This window comes from Oncorhynchus masou, chromosome 28, assembly GCF_036934945.1.
Source record: "Oncorhynchus masou masou isolate Uvic2021 chromosome 28, UVic_Omas_1.1, whole genome shotgun sequence".
NCBI classification, from domain to species: domain Eukaryota; kingdom Metazoa; phylum Chordata; class Actinopteri; order Salmoniformes; family Salmonidae; genus Oncorhynchus; species Oncorhynchus masou.
In genome coordinates, this window is record NC_088239.1 from 72,480,930 (window position 1) to 72,505,888 (window position 24,959).

General features: G+C 41.8%; 2 protein-coding genes across 4 annotated transcripts in view; one reads left to right on the forward strand and one right to left on the reverse strand.

Annotated features, from left to right (window-relative positions):
• Nucleotides 1–24,959, reverse strand: part of polm (polymerase (DNA directed), mu) — a 392,822-nt gene that overhangs the window by 12,446 nt on the left and 355,417 nt on the right. For 2 of the 3 annotated variants that reach the window (XM_064943205.1, XM_064943203.1), the window contains exons 1-3: nucleotides 4,476–5,550; nucleotides 4,033–4,240; nucleotides 3,667–3,765 (exon numbers count right to left, since the gene is read on the reverse strand). In XM_064943205.1, coding sequence (XP_064799277.1) covers nucleotides 3,667–3,765; nucleotides 4,033–4,240; nucleotides 4,476–4,657 — 489 coding nt within the window. In that variant the 5' untranslated portion in view covers nucleotides 4,658–5,550. Of the gene's footprint in view, nucleotides 1–3,666; nucleotides 3,766–4,032; nucleotides 4,241–4,475; nucleotides 5,551–24,959 lie in introns of those variants that run through there. The other variant, XM_064943204.1, reaches the window with a different exon arrangement.
• gnsb (glucosamine (N-acetyl)-6-sulfatase (Sanfilippo disease IIID), b) lies at nucleotides 5,661–24,817 on the forward strand. Its single transcript, XM_064943211.1, has 12 exons — nucleotides 5,661–5,972; nucleotides 6,580–6,639; nucleotides 6,803–7,006; nucleotides 10,377–10,442; nucleotides 10,529–10,627; nucleotides 20,888–21,138; nucleotides 21,324–21,442; nucleotides 21,747–21,850; nucleotides 21,970–22,071; nucleotides 22,267–22,377; nucleotides 22,589–22,696; nucleotides 22,935–24,817. The coding sequence occupies exons 1-12, from the start codon at nucleotides 5,793–5,795 to the stop codon at nucleotides 23,085–23,087; spliced, it is 1,557 nt and encodes a 518-aa protein (XP_064799283.1). The 5' UTR covers nucleotides 5,661–5,792; the 3' UTR covers nucleotides 23,088–24,817.

Sequence of the window (24,959 nt, forward strand, 5' to 3'; positions counted from 1 at the left end):
TTCCCTAGACACAAGGTGTATACATTCTGGTGTCCTACAGCTGAGAGTGCAATGCAGCTACTCAGTCAGACCAAGATTGACACCCCTGACAACATCATCATCCACACTGGCACAAACGACCTTCATGCTAAAGGTGAAAATGTATCTGGGGCAGTGAGAAGAGTGGCAGAACGGGCACAGGCTATGTTCCCTACAACCAATATAGTGTCCACCCTCCTACCAAGAAAAGACTTCCCAGGAAAGTTGATCGACAAAATAAATCAACAGATCACTGTGGACTGTGCCTCACTGCTCAACGTCAGAACGGCTCACCACCCCACTCTGAGTTCTGGGACATGTGGAACAATTTAAGCACAACAAAGCCACAAGAATTAGCAATACAAGATGTAGGAATTTGGAAAACTTATTTTGATAATCTATACAAAAACATCCCACAAAACAGAACCAATTAGAAATTAAAGAAAAATTGAACATCCTTGAATCAGTCATTAAAAACAATCAAAATCCATTAGATTACCCAATAACTGAAAACAAGAACTAAATGAAAAGCTAAAATCTATTAAATCAAAGAAGGCTTGTGGTCTAGACAACATCAGAAATGAAATGCTGAAAAACAGCACACCTGAGTTGCAAAATGCTGTGCTTAAATTGTTTAACATGGTTTTAACTTCTGGCTGCTTCCCTGATGTCTGGAACCAGGGGCTCATCTCCCCTATCCACAAAAGTGGAGACAAATCAGACCCCAATAATTACAGGGGAATTTGTGTAAACAGTAACTTGGGAAAGATTTTCTGTAGCATTTTGAATTCAAGAATTCAAACTTTTCTTCAAGAAAAAAAATGTAATAAGTAAATGTCAAATTGGCTTTCTCCCTAACCATCGCACTACTGACCATATATACACCTTACACACACTAATTAATAAACACGTCCACCAAAAAAAAGAGGGCAAAATCTTTGCTTGCTTTATTGACTTTAAAAAAGCATTTGATTCGATTTGGCACGAAGGGCTATTCTACAAAATTATACAAAGTGGGCTTGGTGGTAAGGTATATGACTTAATAAAAATGTATGTACACAGAAAACAAGTGTGCAATAAAAATCAAAAACCAAAGAACATCATTTTTTTCACAATGTCGAGGTGTGAGACAAGGCTGCAGTTTGAGTCCAAATCTTTTCAACATTTATATCAATGAATTAGCAGACATGTTGGACCAATCTCCACCCCCAGGACTCACACTATTTGACACAGAGGTGAAATACCTGCTATATGCTGATGACTTGGTACTTCTATCACCAACCAAAGAAGGTCTTCAACAGAAAATTAATATTCTGGAGCAATATTGCCATAATTGGGCCCTGGCAGTAAATTTCCAAAAAACTAAAATCATGATTTTCCAAAAAACGAAAGACAAATATAAATTCACCCTGAACAACACCTTAATTGAACACACAAAAAATTACACCCACCTTGGTCTGACCATATCTGCATCGGGAAACTTTAATATGGCAGTGAATGCACTCAAAGAAAAAGCCAGCAGAGCAATGTATGCAATAAAAATGAAATTATTCAAAATCAACATCCCAATTAGAATTTGGACTAAAATATTTGACAGTGTAATCCTACCAATAGCTCTTTATGGAAGTGAGGTTTGGGGGCCACTCAATAAACTGGACTTTAAAATGTTGGACAAACATCCAATTGAAGCCCTACATGCAGAATTCTGTCGGAAAATCCTACAAGTCCAGAGAAATACACCAACTAATGCATGTAGGGCAGAATTGGGCCGTTTTCCAGTAATAATGAAAATACAGAAAAGATCATTAAAATTTTGGCTACATCTGAATTCAAGTCCAAATTCAAGTCTGCAATTTAAATCACTTCAAACCAAAGAGCTGAGCCCAGAAACGAGCCCTCTCAGTCAGCTGGTGTTGGACCTCACCAACCAAGCTGACACCAGCACTGCTTCAAAAGAATGAATTTCAATAAGCAAAATCATGAACCAATCAAAGGAATCATATTTACAACATTGGAAAAATGAAACAAAATCCCAAAGCCGACTAAATTGCTATCTGACCCTAAACAGAGAATATGAATTGGCTGATTATCTCTACTCTGTCAGAGATACGAAGCAGAGACAGATCCTTACCAAGTACAGGCTGAGTGACCACCGATTGGCAATAGAAACCGGCAGACATAAAAAGACATGGCTACCCAAAGAGGAGCGTGTATGTGGTCACTGCATAACAGGGGAGGTAGAGACAGAGATGCACTTTCTCCTTTACTGTGATAAATATTCCTCACAAACAGATTCATTATTCACAGAAATTACTACACATATTCCAAATTTTTACAAATTGAACCCAGAGGAAAAACTAAGAATACTCATGGGCGAAGGAGCAATGGCTCCTCTTGCAGCCAAATATGTATTTTCCTGCCATAGCCTGAGGGACACTGAATAATAACATCTGCATAGTAAGCAGTAACTTACTTATTATTGCTATTATTGTTATTACTATAATTATTAATGTTTATCATTCCAAATGTGGGTGGTAATGGTAGTGATAACAGTTTAGTGATGGTAGTAGTAGTCGTAGTAATGATGATTGTAGTTGTAGTACTGATATAAAGGAGAAGATGACCGTTATTTAGTTATAAGTTAGTTATAGTTTCATTTTCCATAATTTGATTTTATATTTATTACATTTCTACTATTGACTATTACCATTTTATTGTTATTATTTTTGTATTTAATTTTGTATTATTATTTACTACACTTTTATATTTGCTATCATTTATAATTTTGTTACAATGTATATTGTATACATTGTTGCTTTGGCAATATTGACACAATGTTTTTCATGCCAATAAAGCAGCTTGAATTTGAATTTGAGAGAGAGAGAGAGAGAGAGAGAGAGAGAGAGAGAGAGAGAGAGAGAGAGAGAAAATGAGGTGGAAACTGAGCTGCACTTCCTAACCTCCTGCCCAATGTATGACCATATTAGAGAGACATATTTCCCTCAGATTACACAGATCCACAAAGAATTCGAAAAACAAATCCAATTTTGAAAAACTCCCATATCTACTGGGTGAAATTCCACAGTGTGCCATCAGAGCAGCAAGATTTGTGACCTGTTGCCATGAGAAAAGGGCAACCAGTGAAGAACACACACCATTGTAAATACAACCCATATCTATGCTTATTTATTTTATCGTGTCCTTTACCATTTGTACATTGTTAAAACACACACACACACACACACACACACATACATACATACATACATACATACATAACATACATACATACATTACATACATACACACATATATATATATATAATATGACATTTGTAATGTCTTTATTGTTTTGAAACTTCTGTATGTGTGATGTTTACTGTTAATTTTTATTGTTTATTTCACTTTATATATTATCTACCTTACTTGCTTTGGCAATGTTAACACATGTTTCCCATGCCAATAAAGCCCTTGAATTGAATTGAAAAAGAGATAGAGAGAGGTATATAGACAGCTCGTTCAGAAAATACAATATGCTTTTGACAACATTAGTTAGTGTTTGGGATGGAACAAAGTAGCCATAGACGTCATTCAGAACATAAACACATCGTAAGAAAGGAGGGGATTGTGGGAAGGAGGAGGACTCACGGTCAGTGTTATGTTGTGGTGCAGTAGAGGGGTGTGTCTCTGACAGGCATAGCTGGGTACTGAGACCACTGCCAGCTCCAAACCAGGCTTCTCTCTCTCCTGTGGAGCAAGGTTGTGTACATTAGCCACACCCCACAACATTTATTTTATTGTCACATAGACTGGATAGGTGCAATGAAATGCGTTGTTTTACAGGGGCCGTAAGAAAACAGATTAGGACTACCTGGACTTTTTGTTGCAAAAGGTTTTCAGTTGCGTGCCGCCATAAAAAAACTCATATCATTCTCCACTATGCGAGGAAGATGACATTAGTCAAAGTACGGGTAGTGGTAGTCGGTACAGGTCGGTGGCCTGGCTATATCCTACCTGTAGTCTGTGTCTGTCCAGTATAATCACAGGAATGCCAGCATGCATGCTCTCTGTGTACCAAACGATGTCCAGGAGATGGACTGAACCAGGTCGGGCTGTCCTGCCTTCTCCCCCTTCTCTCCCCTGTCCTCCAGTCTGGAGGTTCAGCCAAGTCCGGACTTCCTCCCCAGAATTATTCTCGGACACGATATGAGTGATGGAACAGCTAGGGAAACAGAGAAAGAGAGGTTACCAAGACTTGATTTACATTGGCAAATATCCCTAAAGTGTCCATAAGCACCCTTGTTCCCTTTCATTCAAGACCACTGATTTATAGGAACTTAAGTCTCGATTGATACCAACTCAATCTTTCTAGCCTAGCTATCGGTCTTAGATCTGGAGACAAGGTGAAGTTATTAGCGTACATTATTTTCACACCAGAAGATTGTTGTTCACACTACCTTAATGAGTATTCTATGTTGAAACCTTTCCCCCGGCCGAGCCGAGTGAGGAAGGCTCTCCGACTGGCTCCCATCTTTCTCTCCAGGAGATAGATGACAACCCCGGGAAACTTGCTGGTCCTGTCACCGCTGCTGTCGCTTGTAACGGAGCAGTTCACTTTCCTGCGCTTTAGAGGGACCATATTTGTTGGCAGACTCGCTCATCTGTCTATAAAAACGACAACAGATACATGAACAACGGTTCATAATTTTCACGAGTGTGCTTCTTCTTCCTTAAGGTTTTATGGCAGACTACGCCTATTGATGTATTGCCGCCACCTACTGTACGGATCGTGACAATTTAATGTTATGCAATGTTAACACGTTTCCCATGCCAATAAAGCCCCTTGAATTGAATTGACCAGTATCTTGGGCTCCCGACTGGCGCAGCTGTCTAGGCACTGCAATCCAGGCTGTATCACATCCGGCCGTGATTGGGAGTCCCATTGACGGCGGCGCACAATTGGCCCAGCGTCGTCCGGGGTAGGCCGCTATTGTAAATAATATTTTGTTCTTAACTGACTTGCATAGTTAAACAAAGGTTAAATTTAAAAAAGTGTGCTGCTGTCTTGCTACCACGATGACATACATGTCTCATCAAGTCAATTTTGGACAACCACCTTCTGCAGCAAGTGCAACACTAAAAATAGTTCCGACGGGGAAACAGGAAGTGCCCTTCCCACCACGCGCCCATGTGGTCAACATAAGAGTTCGCGTGGGTTTATCCTTGTACGTCAAATTAATCACTTCTCTATTAGGTTAAACACATGTAATTACCCGCATGGCAAATGTCTAGCTAGAAACAAATACACTTTTATTTTGATTTGAAATAAAGCAAAACTAGTATACAGAAATGTACACCGAACTGTTGTAACAAGTTTCAGCTGTTTCAAGACGAATCATCAACATACTTTATGAAACACTCCGCGCTAGGCCCCATTACACTGATGTTTGCAATTTGTGACTCGTTCTAAGAACACTTTCTTTTGTGGTATTTCAAGCAAGCTGCCACATTTATTGGTATTTATCTAAAACACCACAAGCGGTTTAAAGTCCTCCCTCTTCAATCGAGTGAAAAAAAGGTGATCATATGATCATTAGCTGGTTACTTCCTCAAACTTTCTCAGGCGTCTCTTCCCTCGTGACCAGCAGCAGTGTGACTTGCATTCTGTCCGTGCCCTCCCTCGGTCCATAGGTGTTTTCACATGTTCATTGCTTCGCATAGAGCAGAAAACGAAAACATCGCGCTATAACAGTGAAGCGGTAGCCAGCTAACCCATGGCAAGTTCGGAGGCAAGAATCAGACAAAAGAAGCGACAACGAACACCGAATGGAGGAGTGCGCGCAGCATTGTTTCTCGCGCTGTTTACCTGCACGCTCAGGTGTTCGGAATGCGAAAAACCGAGCAATATCGTCCTGATTTTAGCGGATGATCAGGATGTGTACCTCGGGGGAATGGTGAGTAGTTCTAGTTTGGCTGGGTTTGTTAAATAACTAAATCAAGTACGTTTTGTGAGTAAATGAAACGTATTAATGTATATTAAAACTGTATAATGTATAGGCTAATATAATTGTGGTGGTCCTCTGCTATAGCCAGGCCTATAGTTGTTATGGTGGGCTGACGGTGTTTTGAATTGAAGGGAACAAGCTTGATCCACTCCACCATTTGCATATCCTACTTTCCAAACGTACATTACGTGGCTAAAGACCTATATGTTGAGGCAGAGGGCAATAACATTGTACGACATACAGAAGCCCACATTGTAGCAGTGGCATTCAACAAAATCAAAACCATGGTCTATATATAGGTTATAGGACTATTCATATTTTCTATCATATGGTCATCATGCTACATGCTTCTTGTGTTGGGTAGTCTATTAAAAGTATGAGAAATAGGCTACCGGATGTTTCAACCTTGAACATTTTATATCAACCTGGACCAAAACAGGATGTCTAATATTGTTTCATCTTCCTAGTGTTTCGGATTAAACAAAAGTGTGTATTTAAGATTTCATGTTGAGATAAAATAAACCACTTCTCCATTTCGTGCTTCTCGGTTCAACAGACACCTATGAAGAAAACCAAAGCCTTGATTGGAGATGCTGGAGCCACCTTTTCAAATGCTGTGAGTACCCGAACAGCTTCACATCAACAACATGGTACTCGAACCTGAACCTGTCAGTCAATCCGACACCTAAGCCATTACACTGAGATTCCAATTGCTGGAGTTTCACTAAGGTTTTGAGATGTCCCTAATCTCTCCTCTTGTTATTTCTCCCTCTCTCCAGTTTACGGCGACCCCGCTGTGTTGCCCCAGTAGGAGTAGTATCTTAACGGGGCAGTACCCCCATAACCACTCAGTGAGGAACAACTCCCTGGATGGGAACTGCTCCAGCCCTCTGTGGCAGAAAGGACCAGAGACCACGGCCTTCCCTGTCTACCTCAGCAAACAGCATTACCAGACCTTCTACGCCGGGAAGTACCTCAACCAGGTAACACACACTACACACTACTAGGGCTAGGAATTGCCAGGGACCTCTGACTTTTATTTCCTTGTGGAAGCAAAAGTGCTGAGACCCTATTGGCTCACTATTTAAAAAGAAGTTTGAGAACAAGATATAGGATGAAAAAGTTTTGGCGCAGGTACAGCCGACTAGCGCTAGCTAACGCTTTCTAGCAAAAACAAGTAAATATACATTACCAGTCAAAAGGTTGGACACGCCTACTCATTCAAGGGTTTTCTACAATATTGAAGACACCAAAACGATGAAATAACACGTGGAATCATGTAGTAACTAAAAAAGGTTTTAAACAAATCAAAATATATTTGAGATTTTTTAAAGTAGCCACTCTTTGCATTGATGACAGCTTTGCACACTCTTGGCATTCTCTCAACCAGCTTCATGGGGAATGCTTTTCCAACAGTCTTGAAGGAGTTCCCACATGCTGAGCACTTGTTGGTTGCTTTTCCTTCACTCTGTGGTCCAACTCATCCTAATCCATCTGAATTAGGTTGAGGTTGGGGGATTTGGGGAGGCCAGGTCATCTGATGCAGCACCATCACTCTCCTTGGTCAAATAGCCCTTAGACAGCCTGGGTGTGGGTTTTGGGTTATTGTCCTGTTGAAAAATAAATGATAGTCCCAACTAAGCGTAAACCAGATGGGATGGCGTATTGCTGCAGAATGCTGTGGTAGCCATGCTGGTTAAGTGTACTTTGAGTTCTAAATATATCACTGACAGTGTCACCAGCTTAACACCATCCCAACTCCTCTTCCATGCTTCACGGTGGGAACAACACATGCAGAGATCATCCGTTTTGCTACTCTGCGTCTCACAAAAACACGGCAGTTGGAACAAAAATTCTCAAATTTGGACTCATCAGACCAAAGGACAGATTTTCCACCGGTCTAATGTCCATTGCTCCGCATGGCAAGCGGTACCGGAGCACCAAATCTATTTGACAGGACAATGACCCAAAACACAGAGCATAAGACTCCCGAACAGGTAATCAAATGGCTACCCGGTCTATTTTCATTGTGTGCCGCCACTCCCCCCGCCAACCCCTCTTTTACGCTGCTGCTACTCTGTTTATTATCTATCCATAGTCACTTTAACTATACATTCACGTACATATTACCTCAACTAGCCCGACTAACCGGTGCCCCGCACATTGATTCTGTACCGGTACCACCTGTATATAGCCTCGCTACTTTTATTTTCACTGTCATTTTACTGTTTTTTATTTTGTATTTCTTTACTTATCTATTGTTTACCGAATACTTTTTATTTTTTAGGGCTTGTAAGTAAGCATTTCCCTGTTGGTTAGGGCTTGTAAGTAAGCGTTTCCCTGTTGGTTAGGGCTTGTAAGTAAGCGTTTCACTGTCGGTTAGGGCTTGTAAGTAAGCGTTTCACTGTCGGTTACTGTCGGTTAGGGCTTGTAAGTAAGCGTTTCACTGTCGGTTAGGGCTTGTAAGTAAGCGTTTCACTGTCGGTTAGGGCTTGTAAGTAAGCGTTTCACTGTCGGTTAGGGCTTGTAAGTAAGCGTTTCACTGTCGGTTAGGGCTTGTAAGTAAGCGTTTCACTGTCGGTTAGGGCTTGTAAGTAAGCGTTTCACTGTCGGTTAGGGCTTGTAAGTAAGCGTTTCACTGTCGGTTAGGGCTTGTAAGTAAGCGTTTCACTGTCGGTTAGGGCTTGTAAGTAAGCGTTTCACTGTCGGTTAGGGCTTGGGCGTTTCACTGTCGGTTAGGGCTTGTAAGTAAGCGTTTCACTGTCGGTTAGGGCTTGTAAGTAAGCGTTTCACTGTCGGTTAGGGCTTGTAAGTAAGCGTTTCACTGTCGGTTAGGGCTTGTAAGTAAGCGTTTCACTGTCATATTTGGCGCGTGTGACAACTTTGATTTGCTCGTGTTTCTTGGCCCAATCAAGTCTCTTCTTATTGGTGTCCTTTAGTAGTGGTTTCTTTGCAGCAATTAGACCGTGAAGGCCTGATTCACGCAGTCTCCTCTGAACAGTTGATATTGAAATGTGTCTGTTACTTGAACTCTGTGAAGCATTTATTTGAGCTACATTCTGAAGCTGGTAAATCTAATGAACGTATCCTCTGCAGCAGAGGTAACTCTGGATCTTCCTTTCCTGTGGCGGTCCTCATGAGAGACAGTTTCATCATAGCGCTTGATGTTTTTTCCGACTTGACTGACCTTCATGTCTTAAAGTAATGATGGACTGTCATTTCTCTTTTCTTATTTGAGCTGTTCTTGTCATTATATAGACTTGGTCTTTTACCAAATAGGGCTATCTTCTGCATACCACCCCTACATTGTCACAACACAACTGATTGTCTCAAGCGCATTAAGAAGAAAATAAATTCCACAAATTAACATTAAACAAGGCACACCTGTTAATTGAAATGCATTCCAGGTGACTACCTCATTAAGCTGGTTGAGAAAATGCTAGTAGTGTGCAAAGCTGTCAAGGCAAAGAGTGGCTACTTTGAAGAATCTCAAATAAAAAATATATTTAGATTTATTTAACACTTTTTTTGGTTACTATATGATTCCTTATGTGTTATTTCATAGTTTTGATGCCTTGACTATTAAATATGAATGAGTAGGTGTGTTCAAACTTTTGACTGGTACTAACTTTTATATATACACAATAGACAGATGTGGGAACAACTGACAGTCTAACTAGATGACATTACAGATGGATCTGGGAAAGGAAATGCATGAAGCCGAAAAGAGACTGATTTCACCACAAGAATTTGCACATATTTACTACTTTTTCTATAATAAAGAACTGTTAATACAGTTTGGAAGTTGAGGTGATTCATAGATCTGATGATCTTGGCAGAAGTTAGACGAACTCAGGTTGAGCCTGCTGAACAACCGGGTTAAAATGACATGACACGTCAGTATGTCCAGCAGAAAAGAGGAAGAAGCAGTGGTAGATTCATGCACAGATTATATGACCACACATCAATTAACAGCTAGGGAAGCATCACATGATGACATGCATGTAGTGTGTGTGATGGGGGGGGGATCAATATAATATTGCGATATGTAACTATTGATCCCCCCCCCCTTTTTTTTTTTTTTTTTTTTGGCTTCATGCATTTCCTTTCCCAGATCCATCTGTAATGTCATCGAGTTAGACTGTCAGTTGTTCCCACATCTGTCTATTGTGTGTCTAGTCTTTTTGTATTTCACATCAGAGTTGGGGTCCATTCCATTCAGTTAGGAACATTTGAACTTAGAATTTGTATTACTTTCTGTGTTTACTGGAATTGAAATGGAATTAACCACAACCCTGCTTCACATGTCTGTCTGTAGCACTATGTCACGTGTTCCTCTCTCTCTCTCCTCAGTACGGGAAGAAGGAAACAGGGAATGTTGGCTATGTTCCCCCAGGCTGGGACCAATGGCATGCACTGGTAAGTCCTGTTCAGACACATAATATATTGGTGTATGATGATGATGTCACAGCTGTGTTGATGCTTTTGTGTGTTTGTCGTTGCAGATGGGGAACTCTCAGTACTACAACTACACTCTGTCAGTCAACGGTAAAGAGGAGCAGCACGGAGACAATTATGAAAAAGACTACCTCACAGACCTCATAGTAAGTCCTCAACCCATACAACTGTGTGGGTGTGTGCCCTGTGTGGTTGGGTGTGTATAACCCCTTTGATACGTGACGCGGTATAACCCCTTTGAGACATGATGCGGTATAACCCCTTTGAGACGTGATGCGGTATAACCCCTTTGAGACGTGATGCGGTATAACCCCTTTGAGACGTGACGCGGTATAACCCCTTTGAGACGTGACGCGGTATAACCCCTTTGAGACGTGACGCGGTATAACCCCTTTGAGACGTGATGCGGTATAACCCCTTTGAGACGTGACGCGGTATAACCCCTTTGAGACGTGATGCGGTATAACCCCTTTGAGACATGATGCGGTATAACCCCTTTGAGACATGACGCGGTATAACCCCTTTGAGACGTGACGCGGTATAACCCCTTTGAGACGTGACGCGGTATAGCCCCCTGTGAGACGTGACGCGGTATAACCCCTTTGAGACGTGACGCGGTATAACCCCTTTGAGACGTGACGCGGTATAACCCCTTTGAGACGTGACGCGGTATAACCCCTTTGAGACGTGACGCGGTATAACCCCTTTGAGACGTGACGCGGTATAACCCCTTTGAGACGTGACGCGGTATAACCCCCTGTGAGACGTGATGCGGTATAACCCCTTTGAGACGTGACGCGGTATAACCCCCTGTGAGACGTGATGCGGTATAACCCCTTTGAGACGTGCCCCCGCGGTATAACCCCTTTGAGACGTGACGCGGTATAACCCCTTTGAGACGGATAGCCCGGTATAACCCCTTTGAGGCGTGACGCGGTATAACCCCTTTGAGACGTGACGCGGTATAACCCCTTTGAGACGTGACGCGGTATAACCCCTTTGAGACGTGACGCGGTATAACCCCTTTGAGACGTGACGCGGTATAACCCCTTTGAGACGTGACGCGGTATAACCCCTTTGAGACGTGACGCGGTATAGCCCCCTGTGAGACGTGACGCGGTATAGCCCCCTGTGACGCGGTATAGCCCCCTGTGACGCGGTATAGCCCCCTGTGACGCGGTATAGCCCCCTGTGACGCGGTATAGCCCCCTGTGACGCGGTATAGCCCCCTGTGAGACGTGACGCGGCATAGCCCCTGTGAGACGTGACGCGGCATAGTCCCTGTGAGGCGTGACGCGGCATAGTCCCTGTGAGGCGTGACGCGGCATAGTCCCCTGTGACGCGGTATAGCCCCCCGTGAGACGTGACGCGGTATAACCCCCGTGAGACGTGACGCGGCATAGTCCCCTATGACGCGGTATAACCCCCGTGAGACGTGACGCGGTAGCTGATGCCTTGTTGATGCTGGGGTCCTATCCAGGGTCATTCTTCGGTGTGTTTGATCAGCTGCAGACCCTTTTTGATGACAGATACAGAGATCACTTCCCTGAGAGGAATGTAGATTCTGAGGAGCTGTGCTTATCTGGACACTTTACACATTACAGATGATAGCAAAAACCTGTCCTTCTACAAACACGTACATATGTTTTACTATCTTTGTGGGGACCACAAATTAATTGATTCAAAATCTATTTTCCCTAACCTTAAACCATCCGCATGCTCCCCACCTGAAACAGTTTGCGCATATTTGGGGACCATATTCAATAATTTTTTATCTGTAAAAGCAGGGTGTCTGTGGAAAGCTGAGTATCTTGACTATTGACCTGTGCCTTAAAATCTTTGGTTTGACTTACTACCATATGTGGGTATACAAATGTATAAGGGCAGGCCGAGCCAATGACCTCATTTCAAGATAGCTGCTACCTACATTCCGGTTAGCGTTGTGAAGCATAAATAGAATAAACACAGAATATGTTGATTCACACTGAAAGCGGGGACTCCACAGATCATGAGGATATCTTATTTGTCTGCCTGTGACCTACCGTTATTGATCACCAGCCCAGAGAGTCACAATGTTTATTTTACACAACGTTTTCACCACACAGCAAATATCTTACACGGTAAGCTTTGATCTGGTCTGTGTTTGAGCTAAAGCTACATGGGGGGTATCAAATGAATCCTTAGGTTGATGGGAACAAATCTAGCCTATTGCCATGTTATCTAATTATGTATGACTTAATGGCAACATCAACTGTCCACCGAGTGACTCTTTGCGCCATCAAATATGACGTTGCCTGATTACGCGCTGGAGACATCTATTATTCAGGGGATTGGCTACTATGGCACCTTGACAGTCTTGTAGCCAATGAGATAAGCTTTCCAGGGATATGAATTTGACCTGGGTGGGACAAGGCCTAGAACCATTTATGCTTAATGCGAACTATTGCTACCTGACTCAGAGATGGAACTTGTCAACAGATTTTGTCACTTTCATTTTATACTTTAGCATGAAAGATGGCTTCTCAAGGGGTAAACACTAAGAATATCTAACAGGAAGCTAAAAACAAGGCAGATATTAATGTATTCCGACATAGAAGCTTTGAATAAAATACTGGTTGGACTCGGATCAGGGTAACAATTTGGACAACAAGGATTTCGACTCGGCCGACGAAGATTGCTTTCTAGAAGGATTGGATCCACTGTTAGATCTGTAAGTAAATAATTTTCATGACTTTATATAGCTAACTTAATATATGTATTTAATTTTTTACAAGGTGTCTGCTTTTTGTGCTTTGGATTAGGGTACATAGGCCTGTAACAAATCATTCCAATGTTATATAATTCCAAATTAGTTATTGTCTGTTTCATATTAGTTCACTGTTTCCTGTTTCATTCTTGTAACTTTAGAGAGGCCATTAAACTCTCATGGCCATTGTTTATTCGTGGTTCTCACCTCTGCCTTTGTCTCGAAAGTGTGTGTGTGTGTGCTTCACACCTTCTATGTGAGTCACTGTACAGATAGTTTAGGCTTGGTGTTTTTACTTTACAGTAATGTTGTTCTGTAAATTGTCAACTAATTCTGTGTCTTACCATAATATATCTCTTTATTTTATTCACCACAGAGGATGCAGAGGATTTGGATGATGACGTTTGGGAGCCACCCCTCCCCAGTAAGCGCCCCTGCCGGTCAAGGTCTGTAAATAGTTGTAAATAGTTTAGGATATTTCTGTTTTTGCACCTTTTTTTTTTTTAGTGAAGGACACGTGTAACCAAGTTTGTGTTTGATAAGACATTTTTATATATTTATGTACAGTAGCAGTCAAAAGTTTGGAAGTTTGTGGAAGCCATCTGATGTGTTTCCAGCTCTGGGCATCAATAATTCACACTGATGGCTTTCAAAATAAAAATGGTTATTTTGTGCGTGCTTGATCTTGTGTATTCTGAACTATGTAAGGTGTATATGACACAGGAGGTTGGTGGCACCTTAATTGGGGGGGATGGGATTGTGGTAATGGCGGAAGCGGAATTAGTAGAATCGTAAATATATCAAACACATGGTTTCCATGTGTTTTAATGGGCTCTGTTCTAGCGACTATTATGAGCCGTCCTCCCCTCAGCAGCCTCCACTGGTATGCAAGCACACTCGTTCGGTTTGCCTACCCGAACTCAGCAGGAAGCCTAGCGGTTACGAGCATTGGGCCACTGACCAAAAGGTAGCTGGTTTGAATCCCAGAGCCGGCAAAGTGGAGCACGGTAAGGCAATTAACCCCAGCAAACTGTTCCCTCTCTGATTCAGAGGGGTTGGGTTAAATGCTGAAGATACATTTCAGTTGAATGCTTTCAGTTGTGCAACTGAATAGGTTACCCCTAATGACCGACAGACGGTAGCCACAGCCTGTTAGGAAAGAAAAACTTTGGCCATAGTGTGAAAATGAACCTTTTAGCTTTGTACAGTTAAATACTTTAAAAACATTGAATCATCACAACCACTTACATGTATCTTACCTTACGCTACCTTACCCGTCACCTTACCAGAACCTTACCTTACCTGTACGTTACATGTATCTTACGTTACCTTACCTGTACCCCACCTGTACCTTTCCTTACCTGTACGTTACATGTATCTTACGTTACCTTAACTGTACCTTTCCTTACCTGTACGTTACATGTATCTTACGTTACCTTACCTGTACCTGTACCTTAACTGTACCTTTCTGTACCTTACCTGTACCTTTCTGTACCTTACCTGTACCTTACCTGTACCTTTCTGTACCTTACCTGTACCTTTCTGTACCTTACCTGTACCTTACCTGTACCTTTCTGTACCTTACCTGTACCTTTCAGTACCTTACCTGTATCTTTCTGTACCTTACCTGTACCTTACCTGTATCTTTCTGTACCTTACCTGTATCTTTCTGCACCTTACCTGTACCTTATCTGTATCTTTCTGCACCTTACCTGTATCTTTCTGCACCTTATCTGTACCTTACCTGTATCTTTCTGCACCTTACCTGTATCTTTCTGCACCTTACCTGTATCTTTCTGTACCTTGCCTGTATCTTTCTGTACCTTGCCTGTATCTTTCTGCACCTTACCTGTATCTTTCTGCACCTTACCTGTATCTTTCTGCACCTTACCTGTACCTTACCTGTACCTTACCTGTACCTTACCTGTATCTTTCTGTACCTTACCTGTATCTTTCTGTACCTTACCTGTATCTTTCTGTACCTTACCTGTATCTTTCTGTACCTTACCTGTATCTTTCTGTACCTTACCTGTACCTTACCTGTATCTTTCTGTACCCCACCTGTACCTTACCTGTATCTTTCTGTACCTTACCTGTACCTTACCTGTACCCCACCTGTACCTTACCTGTATCTTTCTGTACCTTACCTGTATCTTTCTGTACCTTACCTGTATCTTTCTGTACCTTACCTGTATCTTTCTGTACCTTACCTGTATCTTTCTGTACCTTACCTGTATCTTTCTGTACCTTACCTGTATCTTTCTGTACCTTACCTGTACCTTACCTGTATCTTTCTGTACCTTACCTGTACCTTACCTGTATCTTTCTGTACCTTACCTGTACCTTACCTGTACCTTACCTGTACCTTACCTGTACCTTACCTGTACCCCACCTGTATCTTTCTGTACCTTACCTGTACCTTACCTGTATCTTTCTGTACCTTACCTGTACCTTACCTGTATCTTTCTGTACCTTACCTGTATCTTTCTGTACCTTACCTGTATCGTGCCCAACCGTACCTTCTTTTTTTATGTGTATTTTATCACAGATCCCCATTAGGCAATTACATACAAACTAAAACAGTACATCACACAACATGTTATTACACAGTACAATACCACAACATATCTACAGTACCGAATCCATAATACAGCAATATTACAATGTACGAGTGTCTTCACAGTCTGCACTGTTCCATAAGGTGTAGTTTAAAAAGGTCTGATTTTATTGCTTGCATTTTTTTTATTAGCTTTTATTTTTTTTATTCATGAGTTACTTTGCTGCTCTGTTCTGGCCAACTGTAATTTGCCTATGTCCCTCTTCGTGGCACTTGATCATGTGATTGGGCAGCAGTCCAGGTGCAACAACTAAGGCCTGTAGAACTTTGGTTGTTAGTGATGTCAAGAACGCAGAGAAGCACTTTATTATGGACAGACTTGCCATTGCATCAATATGTTTTGACCATGACAGTTTTACAATCCAGGGTTGCACCAAGCAGTTTAATCTCCTTCAACTTGCTGAATTTCCACATTATTCATTACAAGACTTAGTTGGGGTTTAGTGAATGATTTTTCCCAAATACAATGCTTTTAGTGTTTTAATTTTATATTTCGGACCATCTTATTGAACAGTTAATGAAATGGCTACACATACTATTTACATTGACCCCTTTATTATATATCTGTTTTATTTGGGAAAATGCGAGGTATTGCTGGCAATGTTATGTTTTTTTTTTGTGGGGATTCTCTTGCATTTTTCTCGTGCGTGCCTTTACTTCTCACAAGGGAACAACCAAACTCAGTGTGGCTTTGAATGTTGCCAGGTTTCTTGTAGGCATTGATTTGCACCAAGTTTGCGTGGATATAAAGGATGTGCCCTGGGGAATGCCTGACTCTACCTAGATTATGTTGGAGAGGCTTCCATTAAAGAACACTCTCTGTTCTGTTAGATGGGTAACACAATATAGCAGCAGATGTAAAGCCATAATACACATTTTTCCAGCAGCAAATTATGATCAATGTCAAAAGCTTCACTAAAATCAAACTAAACAGCTCGCACAATCCACTTATCAATTTCCCATACATGTTAAGTGCTCTTCCCTATAAGTATGCTGAAAATATTGTTAATTTGTTTATTGTGAAATAGCATTTAATCTGGTCCTACGCCATTTTTTTCCAAAAGTTTAGTAAGGTTTGGTAATGTGCTGATTGGTCAGCTGTTTGAGCCAGTAAAGGGTGCTTTGCTGTTCTTGGGTAGTGGAATGACTTGCTTCCTTCCAGGTCTGTAGGTGTAGATGAAAGATTTGGTAATATAGTCCGTTATCATCCTCAGTAATTTTCCATCGACGTTGTCAGACCCAGATGGCTTTCCATTGTTGTTTTTCACCTCTTCCATACTCACTTTATGGAATTCAAAATTACAATTATTGTCATTCATAATTTGGTCAGTTATGCATGTAGGTCAGAATTGTGTTATTGGCATGTCATGCCTAAGTTTACTAATCTTGCCAATGAAAAGGTAGCTATCTGGAGCAGCCAATGAAAAGGTAGCTTTCTGGAGCAGTTACCTCACCCGTACCAAAATATGCAAAAGGGGAGTTTCTTTATTTTGCATATTGTGTGTTGTTAATGAGTGATTATTCTCCGGCAGTAGTCTTCTTACCTATGTGTGTCTGCATGTATATCCCACCCCTGGTCATGTGACTTGGTAAACTTTCTGCTTGGCTTACACTTTGAAAGGGTGAAACTTAACTTATGGTGAATCAGCTTCACAGGCACTTTACTTTAAAGCTTCAGTTTAACTGGGTTTATGTATGTAAGAAATGCCTGTTACTTACAGATGTCAATGAACGGATCTTGAACTTGTCTAAGAGTTTGGTAGCTGACAATGTCACAATTGATGCACATGCTTAAATGGGGCCGTGAGTTGTGATTCTAGGTGGCCAGATAGCTACCAACAATTACAAACTGCGATGTGGGGAATCATAGTTTCATCTTGTTCTTAATACCATGTCTTGTTTGGAGGTATTTTGACTGATTTCATGTCAATGCTAATATGGCAAAAAATTCTAGCTGGCTAGCTAACCAACAACTGTAACAATGTGTTTGAGACAAAAGTGCTCATTGTGCAAATGTATTTATGTTTTCAATAACCATTGGAGATGAAATATAGTTTAAATGTCAACAACCCAGTCTGTTTAATTTTAAGGAATATTAGGCCAACTTCATGATTAAACAAATTTATTCTGTATTTAAAAGTTTAAAAACATGCATGTACAAATGGTGCGACATCCACAATTAGTTTTCTAAAATTTAACACCTTTTGTGATCATAAACCCAGAGTCGTATGCTGTATGACGGAAACTCTGAGCCTCAGAGGAAAAATTAAACAATTTGTGTAGAGCTTTGCTATTGGTTGGTTCTGATCATTTCCAAGTAGGAATCTCATCCCCCTTTTATTCCCCCCCTAATCCTACCACCCCTCCTAATCCTACCACCCCTCCTAATCCTACCACCCCCCCTAACCCTACCACCCCTCCTAATTGGAGTAAACTAAGCGACAACACTTCTATTTCCAGCTTATACATACATACTATATGCAGGTTACGGACAGTCTATTTTACAATAGTTATCTTTTGTGTGTTTTTAGTCCCATCCTTCAGCTACCCTCGACAACTCCCATCTATCTCTGAAGACCATCCAGTTTTGATTTCTAATTGCCATATATTTTTAAACTTTGCTGTGATGCCCCATAGTTGCGCACACATCAGTTTTGTTGCTAAACAACCAACCCGTCTGCTGTTTTAGATGCATATTTTATACAGTGCATTTGGAAAGTATTCAGACCACTTGACTTTTTCCACATTTTGTTACGTCACAGCCTTATTCTAACATTTATTTAAATCAAGAAAGACTTGAAATTGAGCTCAGGTGCATCCTGTTTCCATTGATCATTCTTGAGATGTTTCTACAACTTGATTGGAGTCCACCTCTGGTAAATTCAATTGATTGGACATGATGTCTATATAAGGTCCCACAGTTGACAGTGCATGTCAGAGCAAAAACCAAGCCATGAGGTCAAAGGAATTGTCCGTAGAGCTCCGAGACAGGATTGTGTTGAGTAAGGGTACCAAAATATTTCTGCAGCATTTAAGGACTCCAAGAACAACACAGTGGTCTCCATAATTCTTAAATGGAAGATGTTTGGAACTGGCAAGGCTCTTCCTTGAGCTGGCCAATCGTGGGAGAAGGGCCTTGGTCAGGGAGGTGACCAAGAGCCTGATGCGAACTCTGACAGAGCTCTAGAGTTCCTCTGTGGAGATGGGAGAACCTTCCAGAAGGATACTGATCTCTACAGCACTCCACCAATCAGGCCTTTTATGGTAGTGGCCAGACGGAAGCCACTCCTCAGTAAAAGGCACATGACAGTCCGCTTGAGGTTTGACGAAAGGCACCTAAAGGACACTCGGGCCATGAGAAATAAGAGTCTCTGGTCTGATGAAACCAAGATTGAACTATGGCCTAAATGCCAAGTGTCACGTCTGGAGGAAACCTGGCACCCTCCCTACGGTGAAGTGGCAGAATCATCCCTATGGTGGTAGCAGCATCATGCAGTGGGGATGTTTTTCAGCATCGGGAACTACTGGGAGACTAGTCAGGATCAAGGGAAAGATGAATGGAGCAAAGCACAGAGATCCTTGATGAAAACCTGCTCCGGACCTCAGACTGGGGTGAAGGTTCACCTTCTTCCAACAGGACAACAACCCTAACCACACAGCCAGGACAACAACCCTAAGCACACAGCCAAGACAACACAGGAGTGGCTTCGGGGACAAGTCTCAATGTCCTTGAGTGGCCCAGCCAGAGCTCGGACTTGAACCCAGAGAGACCTGAGAACAGCTGTTCAGCAATGCTACCCATCCAACCTGACAGAGCTTGAGAGGATTTGCAGAACAGAATAGGAGAAAATCTCCAATTACAGGTGTGCCAATCTTGTAGTTTCATACCCAAGAAGACTCGATGCTGTAATCACTGCCAAAAGGTGCTTCAACAAAGTACTGCTTAAAGGGTTTGAATACTTAAGTAAACGGTACCGGAGTGCCAAGTCTAGGTCCAAGAGGCTTCTAAAAAAGCTTCTACCCCCAAGCCATAAGCCTCCTGAACATCTCGGCAAATGGCTACCCAGACTATTTGCATTGCCCCTCTCACCCTCTTTACACCACTTCTACTCTTTGTCGTCTATGCATAGCAACTTTAATAACTCTACCTACATGTACATACTACCTCAACTAACCGGTGCCCCCCTGTATATAGTCTCACTATTGTTATTTTACTGCTGCTCTTTAAGTACTTGTTACTTTTATCTCTTGTTCTTATTCTTTTTTTTAAACTGCATTGTTTGTTAGAGGCTCGTAAGTAAGCATTTCACTGTAAAGTCTACGCTACACCTGTTGTATTTGGCACATGTGACCAATAAAATTTGATTTGATATTTCAGTTTAATTTTTAATCAATTTGCATAACTTTCTAAAAGTTTTTCTTTGTCATTATGGGGTATTGTGTGTAGATGAGGGGAAAACACAATTCAATACATTTTAGAATAAGACTGCAACGTAACAAAGGAGAGCGGGAGGGAGTGGGAGGAGAGGGAGTGGAAAGTCAAGGGGTCTGAATACTTTCTGAATGCACTGTACGGATATTTACCAGAAATGTTCATTTAGTAGCTATTTTAGTGTTCACATACATTTATGAAGCATACATTTTTTTTTTGCCAGCACCATGCTCCAATACACTGAGCCATCTGAACCAGGACCAGAACTTAGTGTAATGGTTCACAGATGTGTTATGCAACTCACCACTTGTCTTCGTTCCAACTCCTCCAGTTCATTACATGGCCGGTCTGGTTTTATTTTGTCCGCCACCACTCCGACTATTGTCTCTGGATGCCTGAGAGGAGTTTTGTCTCAACGTTCCAAAAATATATTCCCCCAGTCTTGTTTGGGTTCTAACTACTATATGTACAGTTTTTAGTTTAGTTTTTCATATAACAAAAGCTCATCTGTCTGTGTTGTGATTGTTTAGGATTTGATTAAAGCACCTGATTTTAATCTTTGCTCTCTCTTAATGTTATCTCTTTCCACTACCTCTCTCCTTCGTCTCCAGTTGAACAGATCTCTCCATTTCCTGGATGACAGGAGTCCCCAGCGTCCGTTCTTCATCATGTTGTCCCCTCCCGCCCCTCACTCCCCCTGGACCGCCGCCCCTCAGTATGACAAAAACTTTACAGATGTCAAAGCCCCCCGGGATGGTAGCTTTGACAAACCCGGGAAGGATAAACACTGGTTGTTGCGCCAGCCTAGCAACCCCATGCCCAGCACCTCCCTAAACTTCCTGGATAATGCCTACAGGAAAAGGTACAACAGCCAATCAAATCATCCTGAAACACTTTTCATGATACACCCAGCTAATCAAATCACTGTACTCCATCGCAATAAACCTCTCGTAATACCTGGATACAATTGTAGCAAAATACAAAATAGTTCTCTTCTCAAGTCTCTGATTTTCCGGTAATGATTGTAATTCCCCTCCCGTACTGCAGGTGGCAGACCCTGCTGTCAGTGGACGACATGGTGGAGGCTCTGGTCAAGAAACTAGAAGAGCTGAAGGAGCTCAACAACACCTACATCTTCTACACTTCTGACAATGGCTACCACACCGGTAAGTGTGGGTGTATGTGTCTGTCTGCCTGCTTATATTTGGTATCTGTTTGTTTCACACCTGCAGTGACCCCCTTCCTGTGGTTGACGTAACAGTTCAACTTCACAGCTCGACTTCATAACAAACAGACCCCTAGTATCAACTTCACATTTGTCAGATTATTAAAAGCTACGTTTGGGAAACGTAATGAAATCCCCAGTGTTCTGTATCAGGATATGTCACCACTCTCAACAGAAATGTTCTCTAGTAATGTATTCTAGTGGCATTCTGTTATTCTGTGCCTTTTATGTTCTCTGTCTTCCAGGTCAGTTCTCTCTGCCCATTGACAAGAGACAATTGTACGACTTTGATATCAGGATCCCTCTCATGGTACGTGGGCCAGGCATCAAACCCCAACAGACACTCCCGGTGAGTCCCTAGCTCCATTTATCTATCAATCCACTTATTATCCATCAACCACACATCCATCCATGCTCTCATTTCACTTTTCCATCCATACTTACCTGTGTGTGTGTGTCTTCCTCCAGGCCCCGGTGTTGAACATAGACCTGGCTCCCACTTTTCTGGACATCTCAGGACTCAACCTCTCCTTTGTTAATATGGATGGACAGTCCTTCCTCTCTCAGATGGTGAGCTAAATGTCTGTCTACCACTATCTTTTGTCTCGGAGTGTTTTGGATTGACAGTCCTTCCTCTCTAATGGTCAATTAGGTTACTTATTGTTCTCTGTCCATTTATCATCTTTGTCTGTCTGTGTGTCTGCAGGTTATCAACACACCTCTCTCTATGTAATAGTCTGTCCATCTGACTCTGTCTCTTTGTAGGCCCCTGAGCTGCGTAACGGTACAGCTCGCCCCTACTTCCTGGTAGAGTACACAGGAGAGGGACACCTTGACCCCGACCCCGCTTGCCCTAAACTGGGCCCTGGTCTGTCAGTGAGTTACTCCTTTACAATACCCTTGTTACCATTTTACAATTAACTAATGTAATTACCCTGTTCATAACCATTGCTCCTACCCTCCATCAGCAGTTGCCTGACTCTTTAAGTACTGTACATTATTCCTGTAGTAGAGGCAATAGTCCCACTGAAGTGCAGCTCTATGTCTTGGAGGAATGCAAAATGTCTCTTGTTCTTCTTTGCTTCAGCAATGTTTCCCAGACTGTGTGTGTGAGGATGCCTACAACAACACCTATGCCTGTGTTAGGACCCTGGTTGAACACAACCTGCAGTACTGCGAGTTTGCAGACACTGAGGTGTGTGGGCATGTGCATTTGTTAGGTTTTTATGACTTAAAGTAGCAGTTTTGTCTGTTAGTAGTTGTATGCATAGCCATATATGTAAAGACTGTATATGGCTCTGTTTTATGTACTGTTTTTAAATTAACTTGTACTACCTAGCTTATTTAGTACATGTTGTCTTGTTTCTATGGATTTTAATGAGTAATTGTCCTCTCAATCTGTTTTCTCTCTTGCTTTTTCTCTCTCTCCTCAGTCATTTGTTGAGGTATATAACTTGACCTCTGACCCGCACCAATTGGAGAACATTGTTAAGAAGGTTGACCCCACCCTCCTCCAGGCCATGAACCAACGGCTGATCAAGCTGCAGTCATGCGAGGGCGACAGCTGCCGTGCCACCAAGATATAACCAGTCACACTGCAAGCAGGGTGGGACCATAGCCTAGTACCAATGTCCAATCCCAAATTTACCCCATAGCCCCTTATCCATATGCAACCAAATGTAGATCTGAAAGGTATTAACAATATGGCGATGAGCTTGTTTGAGAACATACAAAACGCCTCGAAAGCAGCAGTAGGTGATGGTTGGGAGGTACATCTGTGACCACAATGTTGGACACCATCAGAGGTTTTCCCAAAGCACGGCTCATATCAATATGGCTGTCAATGTTTAGAAAATCCCAATAGAATATGAAAATAAGGTCCACATTGATATATTTGGCTTGATATTCACCAGATTGCTTGTGGCGTAATGCTCCTTTTTAGATCTACAAGTGCTTAGGAGCGAGGGCTAGAGAGGTCGATTTGGGATTGGACAAATGTTGTCTGAGTATAATTAGCATAGTGAGCACTGTTCCACCTGAACTGTGCTGATGTTTCACTCTGTGGATGGACTAACCCAAACTCTCTACCTACCCTCAGTCCATCCACATACTGTGATGTTATTGTGTTGGCAGACATGTTGCACTGTATAGACTCCTTGGGTGCGTTCCAGAGACACATTTTACATGCAGATGATGATAATTTGGTGGGTGCTTATATTTGTCCTATTTCACTCATTGTATTATACGCATGTGTGAATTGGAATTTAAGGAACCACATCAGTATGTTCTAATAAGAATATATATGCAGAAAATGTACCTGGAACACACTGTTTATCATGATTATGTTCTTTATATCTGAGTACAGGGTCTGGCATCCAATCAACCTTTTTCTCACTAGCCAGAGCCAATCAGAAGTCAGTGTCATAACCACCGAAAGGAAGCGGTTGCAATAGCAATGTAGAGGTTTTGACCCAATTTAGCCCAAGGTTTCCCGGAGTAGGATGAAGTTGTCCCTAGACACCGATCTGTTATTCCCCCCCCCCACTTCTCGCCCAATGGAATGATTTCCCTGTTTGCTACTCGCTGTATGTATGGAGCATAAGGAAGACGAGAGCTGTGTTTTACATTTTAGTCTATGAGCACTTTTCCAGGGAAAGAGAGGTGAAAGAAGGGAAAACTGAATGAGCCTGTTCCTACAGAATGTGAGCCCAGAGGACAAGTGGTATTTGTCCTATCTTTGCTGTTTGTGTGCCTCCCAACCTGCCTCACAATAAGCTGTACTTTCTTTCATTTAGTGTGCACTTGTTGACTTCGTGGATTTCAAAGTAAATTACTGGTATTAAGACATTAACTCCCTTTAGTCCATGTCTATACTGATCCAATGGTATTAAATGTATGGGAAGGAGTGTACAAGTGCACACTTTTGAAGAAAGAACAGATTGGGACACAGGCAAGGTGTCTGAGAATGTGAAGTTTACTGTCTGTAAACAAAATGTTCTACAATGACTGATACAATCTGAGTATTAACCATTACAGCCATGACCCTTTTTTCCCCAAAATAAATCAAGAGGGACATTTTCCTAGATGTAGATCAGACAAATGTTATATTCGTGTGGAATCGTTTTGAAAAATCAATGTGGCCTTACAGACAGGAATATATCACTGATTATTTAAGGGAATTGTTCATACTCTAACCTTTGATATGGACGAAGATGACGTAATCTGTGTGCCTTGTCTTTTTGCACTGAAGCAGCTTTTTAATGCTTTGTTCAATGTGACCGCATCATGAGAAATCAATAAATGAAAAAGCATTCCACTGAGTTTTTCATAAGTCCATTTAACTCCAACACATGATTTACAAGTAGTGAATAGTTCTAGACTGGAATGGAATCCAATTCAAAGAGATGGAAAAACAATGGGGCCTGTTCAGGAGGGTGCAATGTGTTACAGAATGGTCT

Bases quoted from the DNA above. Each gene is read 5' to 3' on its own strand.
- gnsb (XM_064943211.1), top strand. From the start codon at position 5,793: ATGGCAAGTTCGGAGGCAAGAATCAGACAAAAGAAGCGACAACGAACA. The intron at 22,072-22,266 runs GTGAGCTAAATG...GTCTCTTTGTAG, and splicing joins AGTCCTTCCTCTCTCAGATG to GCCCCTGAGCTGCGTAACGG. The intron at 22,378-22,588 runs GTGAGTTACTCC...TCTTTGCTTCAG, and splicing joins AACTGGGCCCTGGTCTGTCA to CAATGTTTCCCAGACTGTGT.